Source organism: Heterocephalus glaber, unplaced genomic scaffold, assembly GCF_053883595.1.
Source record: "Heterocephalus glaber isolate CG9 unplaced genomic scaffold, H.glaber_assembly_v1.0 deba00001606, whole genome shotgun sequence".
Classification (NCBI taxonomy): domain Eukaryota; kingdom Metazoa; phylum Chordata; class Mammalia; order Rodentia; family Bathyergidae; genus Heterocephalus; species Heterocephalus glaber.
The window spans coordinates 20,975,326-20,992,632 of NW_028258377.1; the positions used below are offsets into that span (position 1 = coordinate 20,975,326).

The 17,307-nt window shown below is 39.2% G+C and overlaps 1 protein-coding gene, 1 long non-coding RNA gene and 1 pseudogene across 3 annotated transcripts in view; 2 read left to right on the top strand and 1 right to left on the bottom strand.

The window, feature by feature from the left end:
• LOC110344786 (uncharacterized) overlaps positions 1-17,307 on the top strand; it is a 94,475-nt gene that overhangs the window by 17,623 nt on the left and 59,545 nt on the right. The gene's annotated exons all lie outside the window — the stretch shown is intronic.
• LOC101721404 (eukaryotic translation initiation factor 1A, X-chromosomal-like) lies at positions 3,074-4,212 on the top strand. Its single transcript, XM_021242859.2, has 2 exons — positions 3,074-3,101; positions 3,469-4,212. Exons 1-2 carry the CDS (start codon positions 3,074-3,076, stop codon positions 3,885-3,887), a joined length of 447 nt encoding a protein of 148 aa, XP_021098518.1. The 3' UTR covers positions 3,888-4,212.
• On the bottom strand, positions 4,793-16,560 carry LOC101721756 (suppressor of cytokine signaling 5-like; annotated as a pseudogene).

Consider the following 17,307-nt stretch of genomic DNA (forward strand, 5'->3'; position numbering starts at 1 on the left):
TCTTCTGGACCCTCACAGTGTAGGTGTGCAGGTTTTACATGGTAAATACATTCCAGCATTCCAGTCTCCCTAAGTCTAAGTCTTTGAATCTCTTCATTAGCATTAAACTAAGATTTCAGAAATCTTTGGGTCTTTCACAGTGGGTCATCTTGTAATTCATATTTCAGCCACCCAAACTATTACCTTTTCAATGTCCCCAGCCTCATTAGAGTCCTTCCACATGTCCCTACCCCAATTTATAGGATCCTGTACAGTAGACCCTTGACTTACAAACTCAGTTCATTCCCAAGAGCTAGTTGAAACTTAAGTTGGTCAATTGAAGGCTCAGTCTTCTCTACACAGTCTTCAAAGTCTCTCTCCGGTATACAGAGAGACCTCAGTGTCCTTAGAGAGACATTGGCCCAGGATTTCTCAATTAACCCCATATGGGAAAGGATCTTGTAATGTTCCTTCCAGAACTCTATAAGGGTTAAATCTGTATCTAAGACCATCTGAAAGTACAAGTGGCCAGCATTCAGGTCATAACTCCAGACTTTGTTCATAAATGCAAACTAAAATTCTGGTCATAACACAAGTTGCTCATATGTCAGGCCAGTCGTAACTCAAAGGTCCACTGTATTTTCCCACTCAGTGCTCTCATTTGAACTGTAGATACTTTCAAGGCTACAGTTTAAACGTGTGTTGTAATTTAGCCCACCACATGATGAGGGTTTGTGTTTGATTTTTGGAAACTTCACCCTACTAGGAGAGCTTTTCCTCCAGGGCACACTTAGAAGTTTTTAGTTTTTTATGCACACATGGAACTGGAAATTTGCCTCCCTGAGCTCACCCTTTTATTATTTTGTTCAGTGACACCACTGGGAACAACCAAGCCATGTCATTATATTGCCTGGTTTTCCAAAACTGTTCAAAAGATCATGTATAGAGTTTTGAAACTTTGCCTTTTATAGTTGGTACCACTGTGTGTGTGTGTGTGTGTAAACTTGTAAGAGGGGATTTATTAGATTGGCTTGCATGACTAGAGCCTGAATCATCCCACAATGGCTGTCAGCAGGCTGAAGAGCCAGGGAAACCTGTTGCAGTTCAGTCCAAGAAGCCAGAGGCCGAATAAAGCAGCCCTGGTTTGAGTGGAAGGCCTGAAAGCACCTGGAAAGCTGCTAGTGAAGCCTGTGTCCATGGCTGAAGAACATGGAGTCTGATGTCAGCCGAAAAAAAACACCCACTTGAGAAAGGTCGAGTGTGAGCAAGAGCTAGCACCCCCTTCTTCTACTTCTTCATTCCACCCAGGCCCCCCGCCTATTGGATATTGCTCCCTCCCCACATTCAGGTCAGGGCTTCCACATTGAGTTTGCCAGCCCACATGCTAATCCCTGGAATATCCCCACAGACAGACCCAGAGTGATGCCTTACCGTTCCCTAGGCAACCCTTAAGCCAGTCAAGTTGACAGCAGAACTCAGCTATCCCATGGGCTCTGGTTCTGTTCTTCTGCGTACGGCTACCCAGTTTTCGCAGCACCATTGGCTGAAGATACCCACTGTCCTTTCCTCAGTGTGGGTTCTCGGCATGTTGTCAAAGATCAGTTGGCTCTAGATGGGTGGGTTTGCGTCTAGACTCTATCCTGTTTCTTCTTTGTGTCTGTATTTACTACAGTACCACGCTATTTTGATTGTTATCACTGTGCAGTATGTTTTGGAATCACATATTGTGATACCTTCAGCATTATTCTATTTGTTTTTTGGTTTTTTTATTACTTTTTTTTTTTTTTTGGTACCAGGGATTGAACTCACAACCTTGTGCTTTTGAGGCTGGTGCGCTGCCACTGAGCTAAGGCCCTGGCCCTATCATTATTCTATTTGTTCAACATTGGTCTGGCTATTTGGGGTGTTTGTACTTCCATGTGAAATTTTAGATTATTTTTTCTAGTTTTGTGAAAAATGTTAATGGTGTTTTGATGGAGAGTGCTTTCAGTCTGTAAATTACTTTCAGTAGAATACTGTGAGTGTGTGTTTATGACACACACAGGCTCCTAGACAGACATACAGACACAGGGTCTTGCTATGTTGCCCAAGCAGGTCTCGAACTTCTGGGCTCCAGTGATCCTCATGCCTCAGCCTCCTGAGTGGCTGAGACTACAGGCATGTACCACCATGCATAGCTTAGAATGGATATTTTTACAATATCGTAATCCATGAACATAAGTCTTCCCTGTGTTTGTGTGTGTGTGTGTTCAATTTTTCTCATCAGTATTTTGTAATTTTAATTGTAGAGATTTTTACTGCTTTGGTTAAATTTATCCACATGTATGGATGTGTGTATACATTCTTGCTATTGTGAATGGGATTACTTTAATGGTTTTTATGTGTTGCTGGGGATCAAACCCAGAGCTTTGTGCATGTTGAAGACATGTTCTACCATTAAGCTATATCTCCAGCCCACTTTTATAATTTCTTTCTCAGCAGGTTTTTTATTGGTGTATAAAAATGCTACTGACTTTTGCATGTTTATTTGGTATCCTGAAAGATTACTGAATTTGTTCATCATTTCTAAAAGCCTTTTGTGGAGTCTTTAGACTTTCATATGTGCAGAATCATGTCATCTGGACTTCCTTCCTATTCATAATACCTTTTATTTCTTGTCCAATTGGTCAGGCTAAAGTTTCCAGTACTACATTAATGTAGTAAGAGTGGATATCTTTGTTGTTCTTGATCTTAGAGGAAATGTTTTCAGCTTTCCCCCATTCAGTATGATGTTGGCTGTGAATTTGCAATATACATCCTTTCTTATGTCCAGGCAAAATCTCTCCACACCTTATGTGTTCAGAAATTTCTGTCATGTTTATCTTTTATTCTGCTCATGTGCTGTTTTATATTTATTGACTTACATTTATTAAATCATTCTTGTATGCCTGGTATTAAATCCAACTTGATTATGATGAATGATCTTTTTGATGTGCTATTGGATTCAATTTACTAGTCGAGAATTTTTGCATCTATGTTCATCAGTAATATTGGTCTGTAGTTTTCTTTGTTACTGTATCTTTGTCTAGTTTGGGTATCAGAGTAATGCGTGTGCATGACTGTGATCTCCGCTACTCAGGAAGGTGAAGCAAGAGGTTCATGGGGAGCCAGGGCAGGGCGGGTAGCGGGGGGAGGCGGGAAGAGTAACGCAAGCAGCCGCGAAGCCATTTGCTGGTGCTGAGCGTGGGTGCAGGCGGTTCTCAGTAGAGCCGGGTCGCGAGACCGTGCCGCGCACGCTACTCGGCCTCCAGCGCAAGCTTAGTCCCACGCGCTTCTTCTTAGCCCCCGTCGCGCCCCTCGAAGGAGTCGCGGACGCCGGAGCCACCCGGGAAGAAGTCAGAGAAGCCGCGCGGCCGTCGTAACCTCCATGCCCAAGAGGGGATCGAACTCAGGTCCTTGCACTTGCGAGGCAGGCGGTGGAACCACTGAGCTAAATCCCCGGCCCTTAAGCTAAAGGAGGTGAAAATAGAAGTAGAGGTAAGAATGAGAATGAATCTGAAAAAAGAGAACTGGTGTTCAAAGAGGATGGGCAAGAATATGCCCAGGTAATCAAGATGTTGGGAAATGGACGATTAGAAGCGATGTGTTTTGATGGTGTGAAGAGATTATGTCACGTCAGAGGGAAATTGAGAAAAAAGGTTTGGATAAATACCTCAGACATCATATTGGTTGGTCTCCGAGACTACCAGGATGACAAAGCTGATGTGATTCTAAAATACAATGCAGATGAAGCAAGAAGTCTAAAAGCATATGGCGAGCTTCCTGAGCATGCTAAGATCAATGAAACTGATACATTTGGTCCTGGAGATGATGATGAAATTCAGTTTGATGACATCGGGGATGATGATGAAGACACTGATGATACCTAAATTGAACCCAAGATTCTACATTCCAGTTTTTCGGAAGATTGTCCTACAGTGTGGATTTTGGCCATAACCCTCCAAGAAAAAGTTTTCATTAGCATGATTGTAATTCATTAAGGCAGTTTGATTTGGTTCTAAGGTATTTGTTTCTGTAAAAACTGTTAATGCTGCATTATCTGAAGTGAAATGTTAAGCCCACTTCATTCTTGTGATGTAATGGAGCTCACGGGTAGAAGACCACATGTATTTCAAAAATAGTGCATTACTGTCTTTCCTGCTCTGACCACTCCCAGTTAAGTAAATGGGCGTTTTGAATAAGCCATTTGCTTTGTATTCATTACAGATTGTGATTAATTCCTAACTTCCAACTAGCCTGTTGACTATACAGAATCTCTCTCTATTCTGGTTACCTAGATGTTCCCTAAAGATTTTGATACAATTTAAAGGAGGCCTAAATCTGCTTTTGAATTAAAAAACAGTAGGTTTGTTTTCCATATATTAGTAGCATGTGGCTATTTTTATACTAATTTTTATATCACTACATTGTTTTCATGATTTTACTTTGCCATCATAAACATACGGGCTGGGGGAAGCATTTCCCAAAAGTAGTTTTTAGAACCTGGGTTTTAATACCAGTTTTGAATTTATAAATTTAGTTGCAGAAATTAAACACTAGGTGGCACCCACTTACCTTAACAGTGGAGATACTGGTATCCTCCTTGAGGTGTTTTTTTTAACTACTGTGCATAGAAAATTTCCCAAACAAGAAAAGACTGTTTTGATCATATCTATGTAGGCTATTTTTACAAAACAAAAAGACTGTTTAAAAATGTTATTTTCAGGGCCGGGGATTTAGCTCAGTGGTGCCGCTGCCTACCTCGCAAGCGCAAGCTCCTGAGTTTGATCCCCAGGACCCCCCCCCCCCAATGTTATTTTCAGAAGTCATCATGTAGTTGTAATAGTGAATGTTTCATAAACATTTAATAAGGGCTGGGTGTGTAGCTCAGTGAAAAGTCCCTGGGTTCAATCCTCAGCACGGTGCTGGGAGAAAAAAAAAAGATGGTCTTCAATTTCTGAATAGAAGAGAGAGCTACTGTGTGAAATACGCTAAAATGTCATGCTGCAGAATATATTATATCCTCACTTTCTAATAAGGTTTTATGATATGGGCAATTTGGTATATGTGCTGCCAAAGTGAGCTCGATATGGGCAATTTGGATTGGTGGGGTTTTTTGTTTCTGTTTTTGCTTGTATTGGGAATTTAGGTTTACCTTTCCTTTTAGTTTATCAGTTTTTCTAATTAAATGAAGTTAGGGCTGAGCTAGTCAAGCTTCACTAGCTACATTAAAATATGCCTTTTTAAAGCAGATGCATATGTAGCTTGTGGAACTTTTACTATGTTGGTCTCCAGAGAACTTTTCAGTGATGGAAAGTAATACACAAAGGAATGAACAAGATCTTTTAAAATCTCACTTTTAACTAATTTTCTTTCTTAGGTATGCAAACTCTGAATTCAAACTATGAGGTACTATAAACATTACTGCAGTGCATTGTTGTGGTTCCTGTTTCTTATCCTGTGGAATTTCTGTGCACTTACCTAGGTGCATGCATCTAAGACCAAGGGCTGGTTTTTAATAACTCAGAAGAAACCATCCTTGAAGAATTTACTTGGCAATTGTCTTCCTCAGTAACCTAAACCTAGGGTATTTATGCTTGTATGCCTAAAAGTGTTTTTGCTGAATTTACAGTGTGTGTGTGTGTGTGTGTGTGTGTGTGTGTGTGTGTATATATATATATATATCCTTACATGTGATTTTACAAAGAATGTTTGAACTCTGCATATGTGATACAGTTTTGGTAGCGATAGTACAATTCAAAAATAAGTTTTTCTACGTACCGCCTCTAACAAATATGGTTTAAGAGTTTTTTAAAAAGTACTATGACCCCAAATCATGTACCTGCTGGTGGTATATTTTTTCATTTGTTGGTAATAACAGCTAAATCTAGTGCTGTTTACATCCTGGAAAATCTAGATTAGTAATTATTAAAATAGTTGAGGTGCAATTGTAGCTCATACACAGTGCTACTATGAGAAATTCTTTGACTAACTAGTATTTGATGTGGAAATTGTATCATTTCACTGATTTATGTTTCAAGTAAGGAATGGAAGTGATCCACAAGAAAACTTGGGTTTTTTTGTTTTGTTTTGTTTTGTTTTTTAGTACCGGGGATCGAACTTAGGACCTTGCACTTGCAAGGCAGGTGCCGGAACCACTGAGCTAAATCCCCGGCCCACTTGTTTTTTGCTTTATTTGGTTTTTTTGGTTATATTTTTTATTCCCATAATACAGTGCTATAAGCAATACTCAGAAAATAAAATATTTGAAGTCTAAAAATAATACTTCTTACTGCTAAGAAGGTATAATTATTACTAATCAATTTGATAGGGATACATTTTTAATGCAGTCTATTCTACTTCCACTTAGAATATATGGTGTTATGTTACTAAAGTAGCTAAATAACCAAACAAAGGATTTGTGCAAAAAGACTTGCCAAAATTTACTTGACTGTTGAATCTTGAACATCCAGCTTTTATAGGGACTTCTTAAGAAGCTCATAAACTATGCATGATGAAAATTTTTTATATTTTATTGAAAAACAGCCATTGGTTTACTCATCACATCTATGGAATCATGGCTATAAATAGCTGCTTAAAAACTGTGTGACTTCTAATTTAACTTAATCTCATCTCTTACATAAATATTACACTATGATGTTGAATAACATCTTTAGTAGGAATAAACTGCTGTCAGTCTTGACTTCAGAGAAACTCTGAGTAATCAAATAGATAAAAGCATGTTTTGAGTAAAATAGGTGGAGTTCTACTTGATTTGTATTGTGTACAGATTTAACAACATCCAGCATTGTGGCCTGACAGATAAAAGTATCAGAATGAAAATGAGGTTCCTTGTGTTACCTGACTGTCAAATAATTAAAAGGATTTATATTAATTTAAGATGTTTATACTGCTCAGTAAGGGTAAGTTTCATTTATATTGTTAGGAACACCCACAAATTTTTGCAGACTACTTTGTGTCTTTGGTTTACCTTAAACCCCCTCCCCCTTTTTAAATTTTGAGACAGGGTCTTACTAGTTGCCCAGGCTAAGGTCAAACTTGCAGTCCTGCCTTAGCTTCTCAGAGGGCAACCATTGAGCTTTTTGTCCTTGCTTTTTTCCCTTCTTATTCAGGAAAGAACAACTTCTAAATTAAGGCTTAGTACATGTGTGAGAAAACACTAGACTCTCAGGTATAAAATGAACTGAGCAATTTGGAGAGTGTATTGGATTTTGCCCCCACCCCCAGTACTTTTGAGGCAGTGTGCTAGAAAGGGAAGAGCAGGGGTCCCTAGGGTCCAGTGGCCTATACCACAGCCCCACTTTGCCCTCTGCTGCCAGTAACCACAAGTGCTTTCTACAGCTTATCTCAGATTCAGGCTCCAAACCTGTAAGATACAGATGATCAGAACAGTACCTGCCTCACAGAATTGCTGGGAGAATTAGTAATGTAGATGTTTATATATGTGATACACTTAGAACAGTGTCTGCCTCTTTTCACTTTGATGTCCAGGACTGTGTAAGAAAATGCATGTCTTCTGAATTCTCTACTTACCATATCTTTTGCTTGCAGTCTTTGATTCCTATAATAGAAGGAACAGTAGAATTTATATTTGTATATTCATGTGGACACATAATTGCTTCCAACCTTGTTTAAAATTTCAGTGTAAGACTAAGAAGTCTCAAAGTTGCTTGAAGATATTTTATAGAATACTAACTGCTCTATATTTCTTTATAGAAAGTTTATACTTGCTAGTATTGATGGCTATGGGCATCTCATTTTTAAGTTTTAATGAACTCTTTTACTATAGAATCATGACAACTAATTAGTACTGACTGGTTTAGAGGTTTCTTTTCTCACCATGTGTAATACTGTAAAGAAATCAGATGCAAACTGCTACAACTAGAAAATAAAATATAAACCAGTTTTCAACAACAACAACAACAACAACAAAAAAAAGAGGTTCATGAGGTCAGGACCAGTCTGGGCAAAACTGTGAGCCTCCAACTCAAAAAGTGAAAAAATACACAAAAAATTTGGCAAAATTCAGCAGTAACTAGTGACACCTTTAATCTTGGGCTTATCTTTGTTGGGGGATGTCTTAATTACTTTTCCTATTGCTAGCACAGAATGCCTGACACCCACAAGTCAAAGGAGGAAAGGGTTATTTTGGTTCACAGTTTGTAGAGGTTTCAGTCCATAGTTGGCTGGTTCCAAGGCAGGGCAACATGTCAGAGAGGGGCATCGCAGAGGAGAAACAGTCCATGGCATGGCAGGCAGGAGGCAGCAAAATAGGGAGCCTTCTCTTTTTATTCCATTCAGGCTATAAGCTCATTGGTTGGTGGCACTCATACCCAGGATAGATCTTCTGTCTTCAATAAATCCATTCAGCCACATCCAGAACCAGAGTCACATCCAGAACTGATAGTGAACTGATAGGTTATCCAGTTATCACACCCTTGATACAGTATTACCTACCCATGATTCAGCCACCTTCAAAAGCCTGAACTATGAACACATGAGGTTTTGAGGGGACATCTAGACATAAGCTATAATGGGATTTTTATTACTAATCCAATTTCATTATTTGCTATTGGTCTATTTTTTTTTTTGGTACCAGGGATCAAACTTAGGTCCTTGCGCTTGCGCAGCAGGCGGTGAAACCACTGAGCTAAATCCCCAGCCCGGTCTATTAATTTTTTATATCCGTAAGTTTCCGTTTGGGTAGTTTATGTTTCCAAGAATTTATCAGTTTTTCCTAGCTTCTCAATTTGTTCATGTATAGTTATTCAATAATAGGCTCCAATGATCCTTTGTATTTCTGTGGTATCAGTTGTAGCATGTCCTTTTTCATTTAAGATTTTACTTGGGTCTTTTATTCTTAGCGTAGTTAAAATTTTATTAAATTTATCTTTTTAAAGAAATTTTTTCAGAGGCTGGGGATTTAGCTCAGTGGTTCTGCCCCCTGCCCTACAAGTGCAAGGACCCGAGTTCAATCCCTGGTACCAAAAAAAAATTTTTTTTCATTGGTCTTTGTTATCAATTGCTTAATCTCTATTTTGTTTATTTCAGCTCTGATCTTTGTTATTTATTTCTACTAGTTTGGGGTTTGGTTTCATCTTGCTTTTCTAAGTACTTTAAATGCTTTGTTAGGTGGTTTATTTTAAATCTATGTTATTATATAGGTCCTTATTGCTATAAGCTTCCCTTTATTATTTTTTAAATGGAGCCTCACTCTGTTGCCTAGTCTGATCTCAATTGCGCAGGCTTCAGAAATCCTTCTGAGCAGCTAGGACTATAGGTGTTTACCACTCTATGTGGCATCACTTTCCTATTAACATTGCTTTTGCTATATTTCATAAATTTTTGTAGGTTATGTTTCCATTTGTCTTTAAAACATTTAAAAATTTTCCTTTTGATTTTCTTCAGTGACTCATTTTTTGTTAAGAAATGTGTTGTTCAATCTCTATGTATTTGTATAATTTATAAAGTTTATTCTGTTGTTAGCTTTTAGTTGTTTTACATTGTGATCAGAGAAGGTACATGATATGATTTTATCTTTTTTAATTTGGTAAGACTTGTTTTGTGTAATATAATATATTCCATGTGCTGATGAAAAGAATGTATGTTCTGAAGCTCTTGGATGACATGCTCTATGAATGTCTTTGAGGTCCATTAACTCTATAGTACAGTTTCACATTAACATTTTGTGTGTGTGTGTATGTGTGATCTCTGTGTGTGCATAGTCCATTGATGAATGTGGAGTGTTTGAAATCCCCCAATGTTACTGGTATTCATTGTTACTTTAGATCTAATAGTGTTTGTCTTATAAAATTGGGTGCTGCTGCATTGGGTACTTGTATGTTTCCAATCATTGTCTTCTTACTGGATTGACCCATTGATCATTACATAGTGACTATCTGTGTCTCTTATTATAATTTTTGTCTTAAAATCCATTTTACATGACATAAATACTACTCCTGTTCACTCTTGGTTTCCATTTGCATGGTTTATCTTTTTTCATTCTTTCATTTTTAACATTGAGTCTTCACTGGTGAAGTGACTTTCTTGTAGACAACATATCATTCAGTCTTGGTATTTTGTCCACTCAGCCATTCTGAATCTTTTTAACTGGAGAATTTAGTCCATTTACATCCCAGGTTATTATTGATAGGTAAGGATTTGCCCTTGATGATTTGTTAATTTTCTTCTGTTTGTTTTGAATATTTTTGTTCTTCCTTTATTGTTCTTTGTTGTGGGTTTGGTGGTTTACTATATTGCTAAGATTTTATTGTTTTCTAGTTTTTTGTGTATATGCTCTTCTAGGGTGTTTTATAATTTCATATATTTTCATGATGGTAGTTCTCTGTTTTGTTTCTGGATATCTTGTAACACTGGTCTGGTTGAGTGAATGACCCTAAGTTTATGCTAGGCTTGGAAGAACTTTATTTCTTATTTTTTTCTGATGATAGTGTTGAGGATTGAGCCCAGGGCATTGCACACGCTAATCATTCACTGGACCACTGAGATATACTCTGAACTCTTGTTCTAGTATTCTTCATTGGCAGACCTTTACTTTCAGGACTTGGAGTATATTATTCCATTCCCTCCTGACAGGTAAGATTTCTGCCGAGAAATCAATATTAGTCTAAGGAGTGTGCACTTCAAAGAGACTGACCCCTTTTCTTTTGTGGTTTTTTGAGTTCTCAATTTGATTTCTGTTTTTTGGCAGTTTGATTATACTATGATGTTGGAAGGTTCTTTTTCAGTTATGTTTGTGCGGAGTCCTCTAGGCCTCCTATATTGGATGTCCATGTCTTTTCTAAGACTAACAAAGCTTGCAACTATTATTTCATTGACAAGATTTTCTGCCAGGCATGGTGGCACATTCTTGTAATCCCAGCACTCAAGAGGTTGAGGCAATAGAGTTGCCATTACTTTGAGGACAGCCTTCATAGTGAGGACAGTTACATAGTGAGTTCAAGGCCAGCCCAGAATACACAGGAAGACCCTGTAAAAAAAAAAAAAAAACAGGGCCAGGGATTTAGCTCAGTGGCACCACACCTGCCTTGAAAGCACAAGCTCCTGAGTGTGATCCCCAGTACCAAAAAAAAAAAGAGAAAAGAAAAGTTTTCTGTACCTTCCCCCTTTTCTCTTCTTGGTACCCCCAAAGTGTATTTATTCATTAATGGTGTCCCAAAGATTATGAAGGCTCACTTTTTAAAAAAATGCATATTAATCTGGAGTGGTGATGCACACCTGTAATCCTAGCACACAGGAGACTGAGGCAGAAGGATTGCCGTGAGTTTTCCCTAAGGGCAAGTAGCCTGGATAAGATACAAGAGACAGAAAACTATCATCATGGCTTGTTACTTGCCTTGCTACCTTCTGCCTGCCATGAATGGTTTTTCCTCTGCAATGCCACCCTGCCTTGGAGCCAGCCAACTATGAACTTAAACCTCTACAAACTGTGAGCTAAGTAAACCTTTTCTCCTTTAATTGTGGATGTTGGGTGTTTTGTCCCAGCAACAAGAAAAGTAACTAATAAAGATCACTTCACCCCTGTTACTCCCCTCACCCTTCCCCTCATCTCACAATCCCCTTCCTCTTCTCTAATAGTCTCCCTTCTACCTTCATATAATCCCTTTTTTTCCTTCTTAAATGTGATATTTGACTTTTTAAGTTTGTCTTATTTCACTTAACATGGTTGTCTTCATTGCCATCCATTCCTTGCAAATGAAATAATTTCATTCTTCTTTATGGTAGAATAATATTCCACTATGTATATATACTGCATTTTCTTTACTCATTTTATCTTTTGATAGGCACTTAGGCTGCTTAGCTACTATGAATTGTGCTACAATAAACACGGCTATGCCATGGATATGCTGCTATCTTTACAGAATACTGACTAATTCTTTCAGTAATATAACAAGGAGTAGTATAGCTAGATCGAATGGTAGCTCCATTTTTAGTTTTTTGAGGACCACATAAGTGATGTTCATAATAGCTGTACTAATTTATTTTATTTTTTTGGTGTACTTTCATGCTGGTGGTTTTTCTTTTTAAAAATGTAAGCCAGTAATATTTGAAGAAGAAATTTAAACAAAAGTTATATATTAACATTACACACAAATTGAAAGAGAAGAGACTTTTTGCACAGTGTATAATGCTTACACAACTTATAGTTACACATTTAAAGCAATTTCCATTTAACATATGAAAGGTATGAAATACATAAAAACATTAATATTTTCTATAAAACTACAGTCAAAACAATTTGTCACCAGCATGTAAAAACACCAAGTGCTTTCTTGTTGTCAAGTTACCTCCTCAAAACACCATCTTGCTTGCATATATAGTCCTTCCCCAGTAATTGGTATGAATGTTTTTCTCTCAAGAAATTTCTTTTCAGGCCCAGGCTGCCGAGATAGCTCAGCTGGGAGAGCGTTAGACTAAAGAAATTTCTTTTTTTTTTCTGGTACCAGGGATCAAACTCAGGACCTTGTGCTTGTGAGACAGACATGGTGCCACTGAGCTAAATCCCCAGCCTCAAAAAAGAAATTTGTTTTCTAGCTACATAGTATGCTCAAGAAAATAGATCCAACAATTATGCAATAGAATTATGTCATAATTTAATTTCACACCATGCTTTAAAGTAGGTTTGGATGAAGTTCTCAAACACTTTGGTATATGTTCTTTAGGGACTTCCACTAGAAATAAATTTTAAGTTGCTTCAATCCTTTTTGCATTAAAATGGACAGGTCTTTGATTAAAGTTCTACATTTTGGGCATTTATTATCAGTAAAATGGTCCCCCAACCAATAAATGGTGCAGATTGATGTATTATTAGTTCATAAGTCTTTATTTAAATTTTTTTTTTTTTTGGTACTGGGGATTGAACTTGGGACCTTGCACTTTCAAGGCAGTGGCACCACTGAGCTACATCCCTGGCCCTATTTAGTCTATTTCTAATGAAACTGCTATAAATACTCATTTACTATAATACAGTTTCAATCTTTTAGTAACAAGTAACTAAGTCAATACTTTTTATTAATTCTCTACGAATTTTCTGTTGTAACCTAAACTGCACTGTAAATTTCACTATACTGTTCCACACTATATTATTAGAAAACCATTCAGGTGAATCAGTATTAGACTGTAGGTAAATGTGAATTAACTATAGTAGGTTTTCAGGTATTGTTTATTTAAAACTCCTAAATCATTCCATGTACAAGAGAAATAATTGCAAATGTGTAAAACAGCAGATATACAAGGAGAACAACAAACATTATCAGCCAAAAAAATCAGTCATAACAAGGCACAGCAAGCAGAAACATGCATTATCAGTCAAAGGGTTAGTGTTGCACACAAACACAGTTTTTCTCTTTTGCAGCCTTGGCAATTGCCATAGGGATATCAAATGACCTTCTGGAACAGCTGGTAAGGGAACTAGCTGTGTGGAGCACATCAACAAAAGGACATAAGAATGGATTGCGCTACTATAGTGCAAATGTCTAAGACAAAAATGAAAATTCAATTCAGTAATAAGCAAACTCAGCAATTTGGTAATACTTCCAAAAGTGGTCACTCAAGTTGTATTACATACTATTTTAAGTGACAAAAATGTGCTAAGTAAAGTTATTTACAGATATAATAATTGTAATGACCATTTAAATCTGCAAATTAGGTTTCAGGTTTTTCATGAAGAATTAACCGCACTAAATTCTATGAATCATACCTAAGCAATTCAGCCATAAGAGTTTACAACAGAGATAAATACTATACTGCCACCCAAATTATTAATTATAGTTCAACAATAATCTTAATATCAGCAACCACTGTAGTTACTTCTACCTGACATGTTGGGGCAATGTCTTCATTTCCTTCATGGTTGATAAACTCATCCTGGGCACAGAAAATGATCCAATTTTAATGAGATAGTGTTTTGACTGTTTCTGTGAACTTTAAAAAATCATGGTGCAGGACTACAATTGTAGCAGCTGTTCCAAATGCATATTTTAAGTTAAAGCACTCATCAAAAAAACTAATACCTATAACCTTTAAATACAATTCTACTACCAACTTTGTAAGTCTGAAATTTTAAGAATGACTATTTAGAAAACCTGGTTTACCTAACAGTACATTTTGCAGAAGAGAAAGGAGGCACACTATAAACTACATCAACACTTTCTATGCCCTGGTGGCCAGAAAGGTGAATTATTTTCTTCTCTCCTAAAAGGTAACCAATCTGTTATTGATTGATTGATTGGACTTCCAAAGCTTGATTTATAGTACCTACTGTACAAACATTACTCCTTTTGGAAGGTTATAGAAAAATTCTTACAAAGATAATTTCAAACATTAGTCACACTGTTGAAATCCGCATCCAATAGTAATAATTTGTTCTTTAGTAAAAAGTAGAATTCTTCGTAGCAAATACCCTGGAGTTGCCTTGCACAATTACTACAGCTTTTAAAAACCAAACTGCTAGCTAAATTGGCAAATGTTTTCACAGTTTTACCAAACACCTGTGGCTGGCTCTCTCGTGTTGTTTTCAAGTCACTATGTTTGTCTGAGTAACAGCAGATTGCATCTGACAGAGACTAAGCTTGTGGATTGTATGAGAAATCTTCGCACTGATACTGTGCGTCTGAGAGAGATGCCCTGAAAGCAAGCCTAGATAATGCACTTTAGGGACAGAAGAGTATGCTTTGCCTTGACTGGTTCTTGTTCTAACCAGTGAGCCCTAGCTTTTCGTTTATAATGATACTCTTAAAAAGTCCTGTGATGTTGATGGTAGAGGGAACCCATCGATTCTACAGTACATAGTGCACTTGGAGAAGACTGCAGGGCAGATACACTGCAAGCTGAAAGGAAAGGGCCTATTCAGAGATAGGGTCAGCAATGGTTCAAAAAACGTGCAAGAGCTGGGATCTCTATAACGTCCTAGAAGTCCTGTTACAGTGGAAGAGGTGAAACACATAGGCGCGTGGGCATCAAAGCTGCAGTTGTGTTTCCACTGCTCAGTTTCAGTGTGTAGGGATCTGTTGTAGAAGCTGAAGCTCGCAGGGAATAGGTAGTCTTTACACAGAGTCCCCGAGTGAAAATGTGGCTCAGGTTTTCCTTCCAGGTCTTCTGCTTCCTGTGGTCCGTCACGCCCCAGTAACAGGGGTTCCCTGCCATCTGAAGCAGATCCGGCAGGAGGCAGTGTGTACGCGATCCCTGTGTGGACTTCAGGCTCCCTCTGTGCTAACACTCGCTGCTTCCAGACACTGGGTGCTGCTTCTGCCTCAGCGGTGCAGACACAGGGTGCTGTGTCCTCTTCTGAGACACCGGTAGCTTGTGGAGCTGCAGAACTGTCCCCGCTCATTTCCATCATTCCCAGAGCTAACTCTGGTCCCAGTTTATATAATGCATGCTTTTGTGCATTGGGAGGCATCCACTCCTTCTTTAATGCTAGGCCATCTTCTCCGAGCCCATCTTCATCTTCTGTAGAAACCAAGGACAGAGCAAACGTGTCCAAAAAAGGTTGAATGTGGGCTCACAGGGGCTGTATGCTGTTTAATCAGATGTCATTTTGGGTTAAATCTGAGCCAGCAGGAAAAGGGCCTTTCTCGAGTGTTAATGCAGAAAGGCGTGTTTGTTTTGTATTGGAAAAGAGGGCTCCGACTGCTAGCTGTAAGTTCTCCTGGGAAACACAAGCCCGCGGTGTCCCGCAGCCTCCATTGCCGAGCGGCTCCCTCCCGGTGTTGTGCTGGAAGCGCTGCGTGCGCCCTACACTGAGCTCGCTCCCAGCGCCTCCCTCCCTCTTGCAGGCCACGTGGAGTTCTGCCAGCCTTTGTAGCCAAATCCAATGAATCCTGGCTTTCTGTGGAACAGGAATGCCTTTCTCCCCACCCCCTGGGGCAAGTGCAGAGTAGGAATCTCTTCCAGCGAGTATTGTTCCTGGGGAGACCGTGAATCATTACCCTTCTCTACGCTTATTTTGACAATTTGAGGGATTTCAGTAGTGCAATTTTGGTTTCTACTTGAAGAATTCCTCAACAGGCCTCATCCCAGCTGTAAGGCAACATTTTCTCTTCAGGGGCTCCTTTGGCGCGGAGGAGCCGAGTCTCCTAGACCGACGTTTTTGTCTTTGACAAACATACGTATGTTGGAGCTGGTGTCCACATTTTCACTATGGCTTCTTCCACCATGACTGAAAAGGTTCTGGCACCAGATCTGAAGGTATTCCACAGTTCTCCACTTTATCCATTGATTATAAGCTCTTCCTCAGCCCAGGAAAGCAGTTCTGCAGAAACACCTCAGGCCCTCTGGGCACCAGGTCCCACCAAACACGGCAGGGCGGGCAGGGCCCAGCCGTGGGCTCGCGTCCTCTTCCTGGCCTGGGCCAGGGGGACTCCGGGCGGAGGTGGACTGCGCCGCGGACGGGCATCGCATCGGGCATCGCATCGGGCAACGCACCGGGCAAGGAGAGGGGCCGCTAACTGCAGTCTGGGGGCCAGGCCAGCCGGGTGACAGTGGGGACAGTCTCCGGTCAAAGCTCGTGGGTGGATTCATCCAGGGGACCGGTAGCCAGGCCTGTTGCGCCCATATCCCACGCAGCCAGTGCGGCCTCGCTTCCTCCAGACAGAGCCCTGGGACCCCAGCTCCGCAGGACCCCCCTCCTCTTCCCTGTACTGTATTCATTTATAATCCTTTCTGTGTGTCCTCACTAGCATTTATTGCTTTTTGTGTTCTTGGTGGTAACCTCTCTGACCGCGGTAAGATTGAATCTCAGTGCTGTTTAGATTTGCATTTCCCTGATGGCTTAGAATAGTAAACATGTTTTTCATATGCTTACTGGAGATTTGTAATTCTGGAGAAGTTTATGTTTATTTGCCCCATTAGTGATCGAGCTTTTGTGTGAGAAAGTGTATGTGCTAGGGGTTTTAAAAATTTTTTTTGAGCTCTTTATATTTGGATGCAAAGAATAGCAAAGATTTTTTTCTCCCATTCTGTAGGCGGTCTCTTCAGTCTGCTGATTGATCTCTTTGCTGTGAAGATTTTTAATTTTATAGAATCCCATTTGTTGACTCTTACCATTATTTCCAGTGCCTATGATTTCAGGTGTTTCCCATTTTCTTCCAGGGGTTTCAAATTTTGATTCTTTTTGAGTTGATTTTTGTACAGCATGAGAAATAAGGATCTAGCTTCAATCTTCTACGCATGGCTATCCAATTTCCCAGCACCATGTGTTCAAGAGGCTGTCTTTGCTCCAGCATATACTTCAACCCCCTTGTCAAGAATCCAGTGGTTAGGGCCGGG

Coding starts and splice junctions, on each gene's coding strand:
- LOC101721404 (XM_021242859.2), top strand. CDS start 3,074: ATGACTGTGATCTCCGCTACTCAGGAAG. Junction 3,102..3,468: donor GATCTCCGCTACTCAGGAAG/GTGAAGCAAGAG, acceptor CCGGCCCTTAAG/CTAAAGGAGGTGAAAATAGA.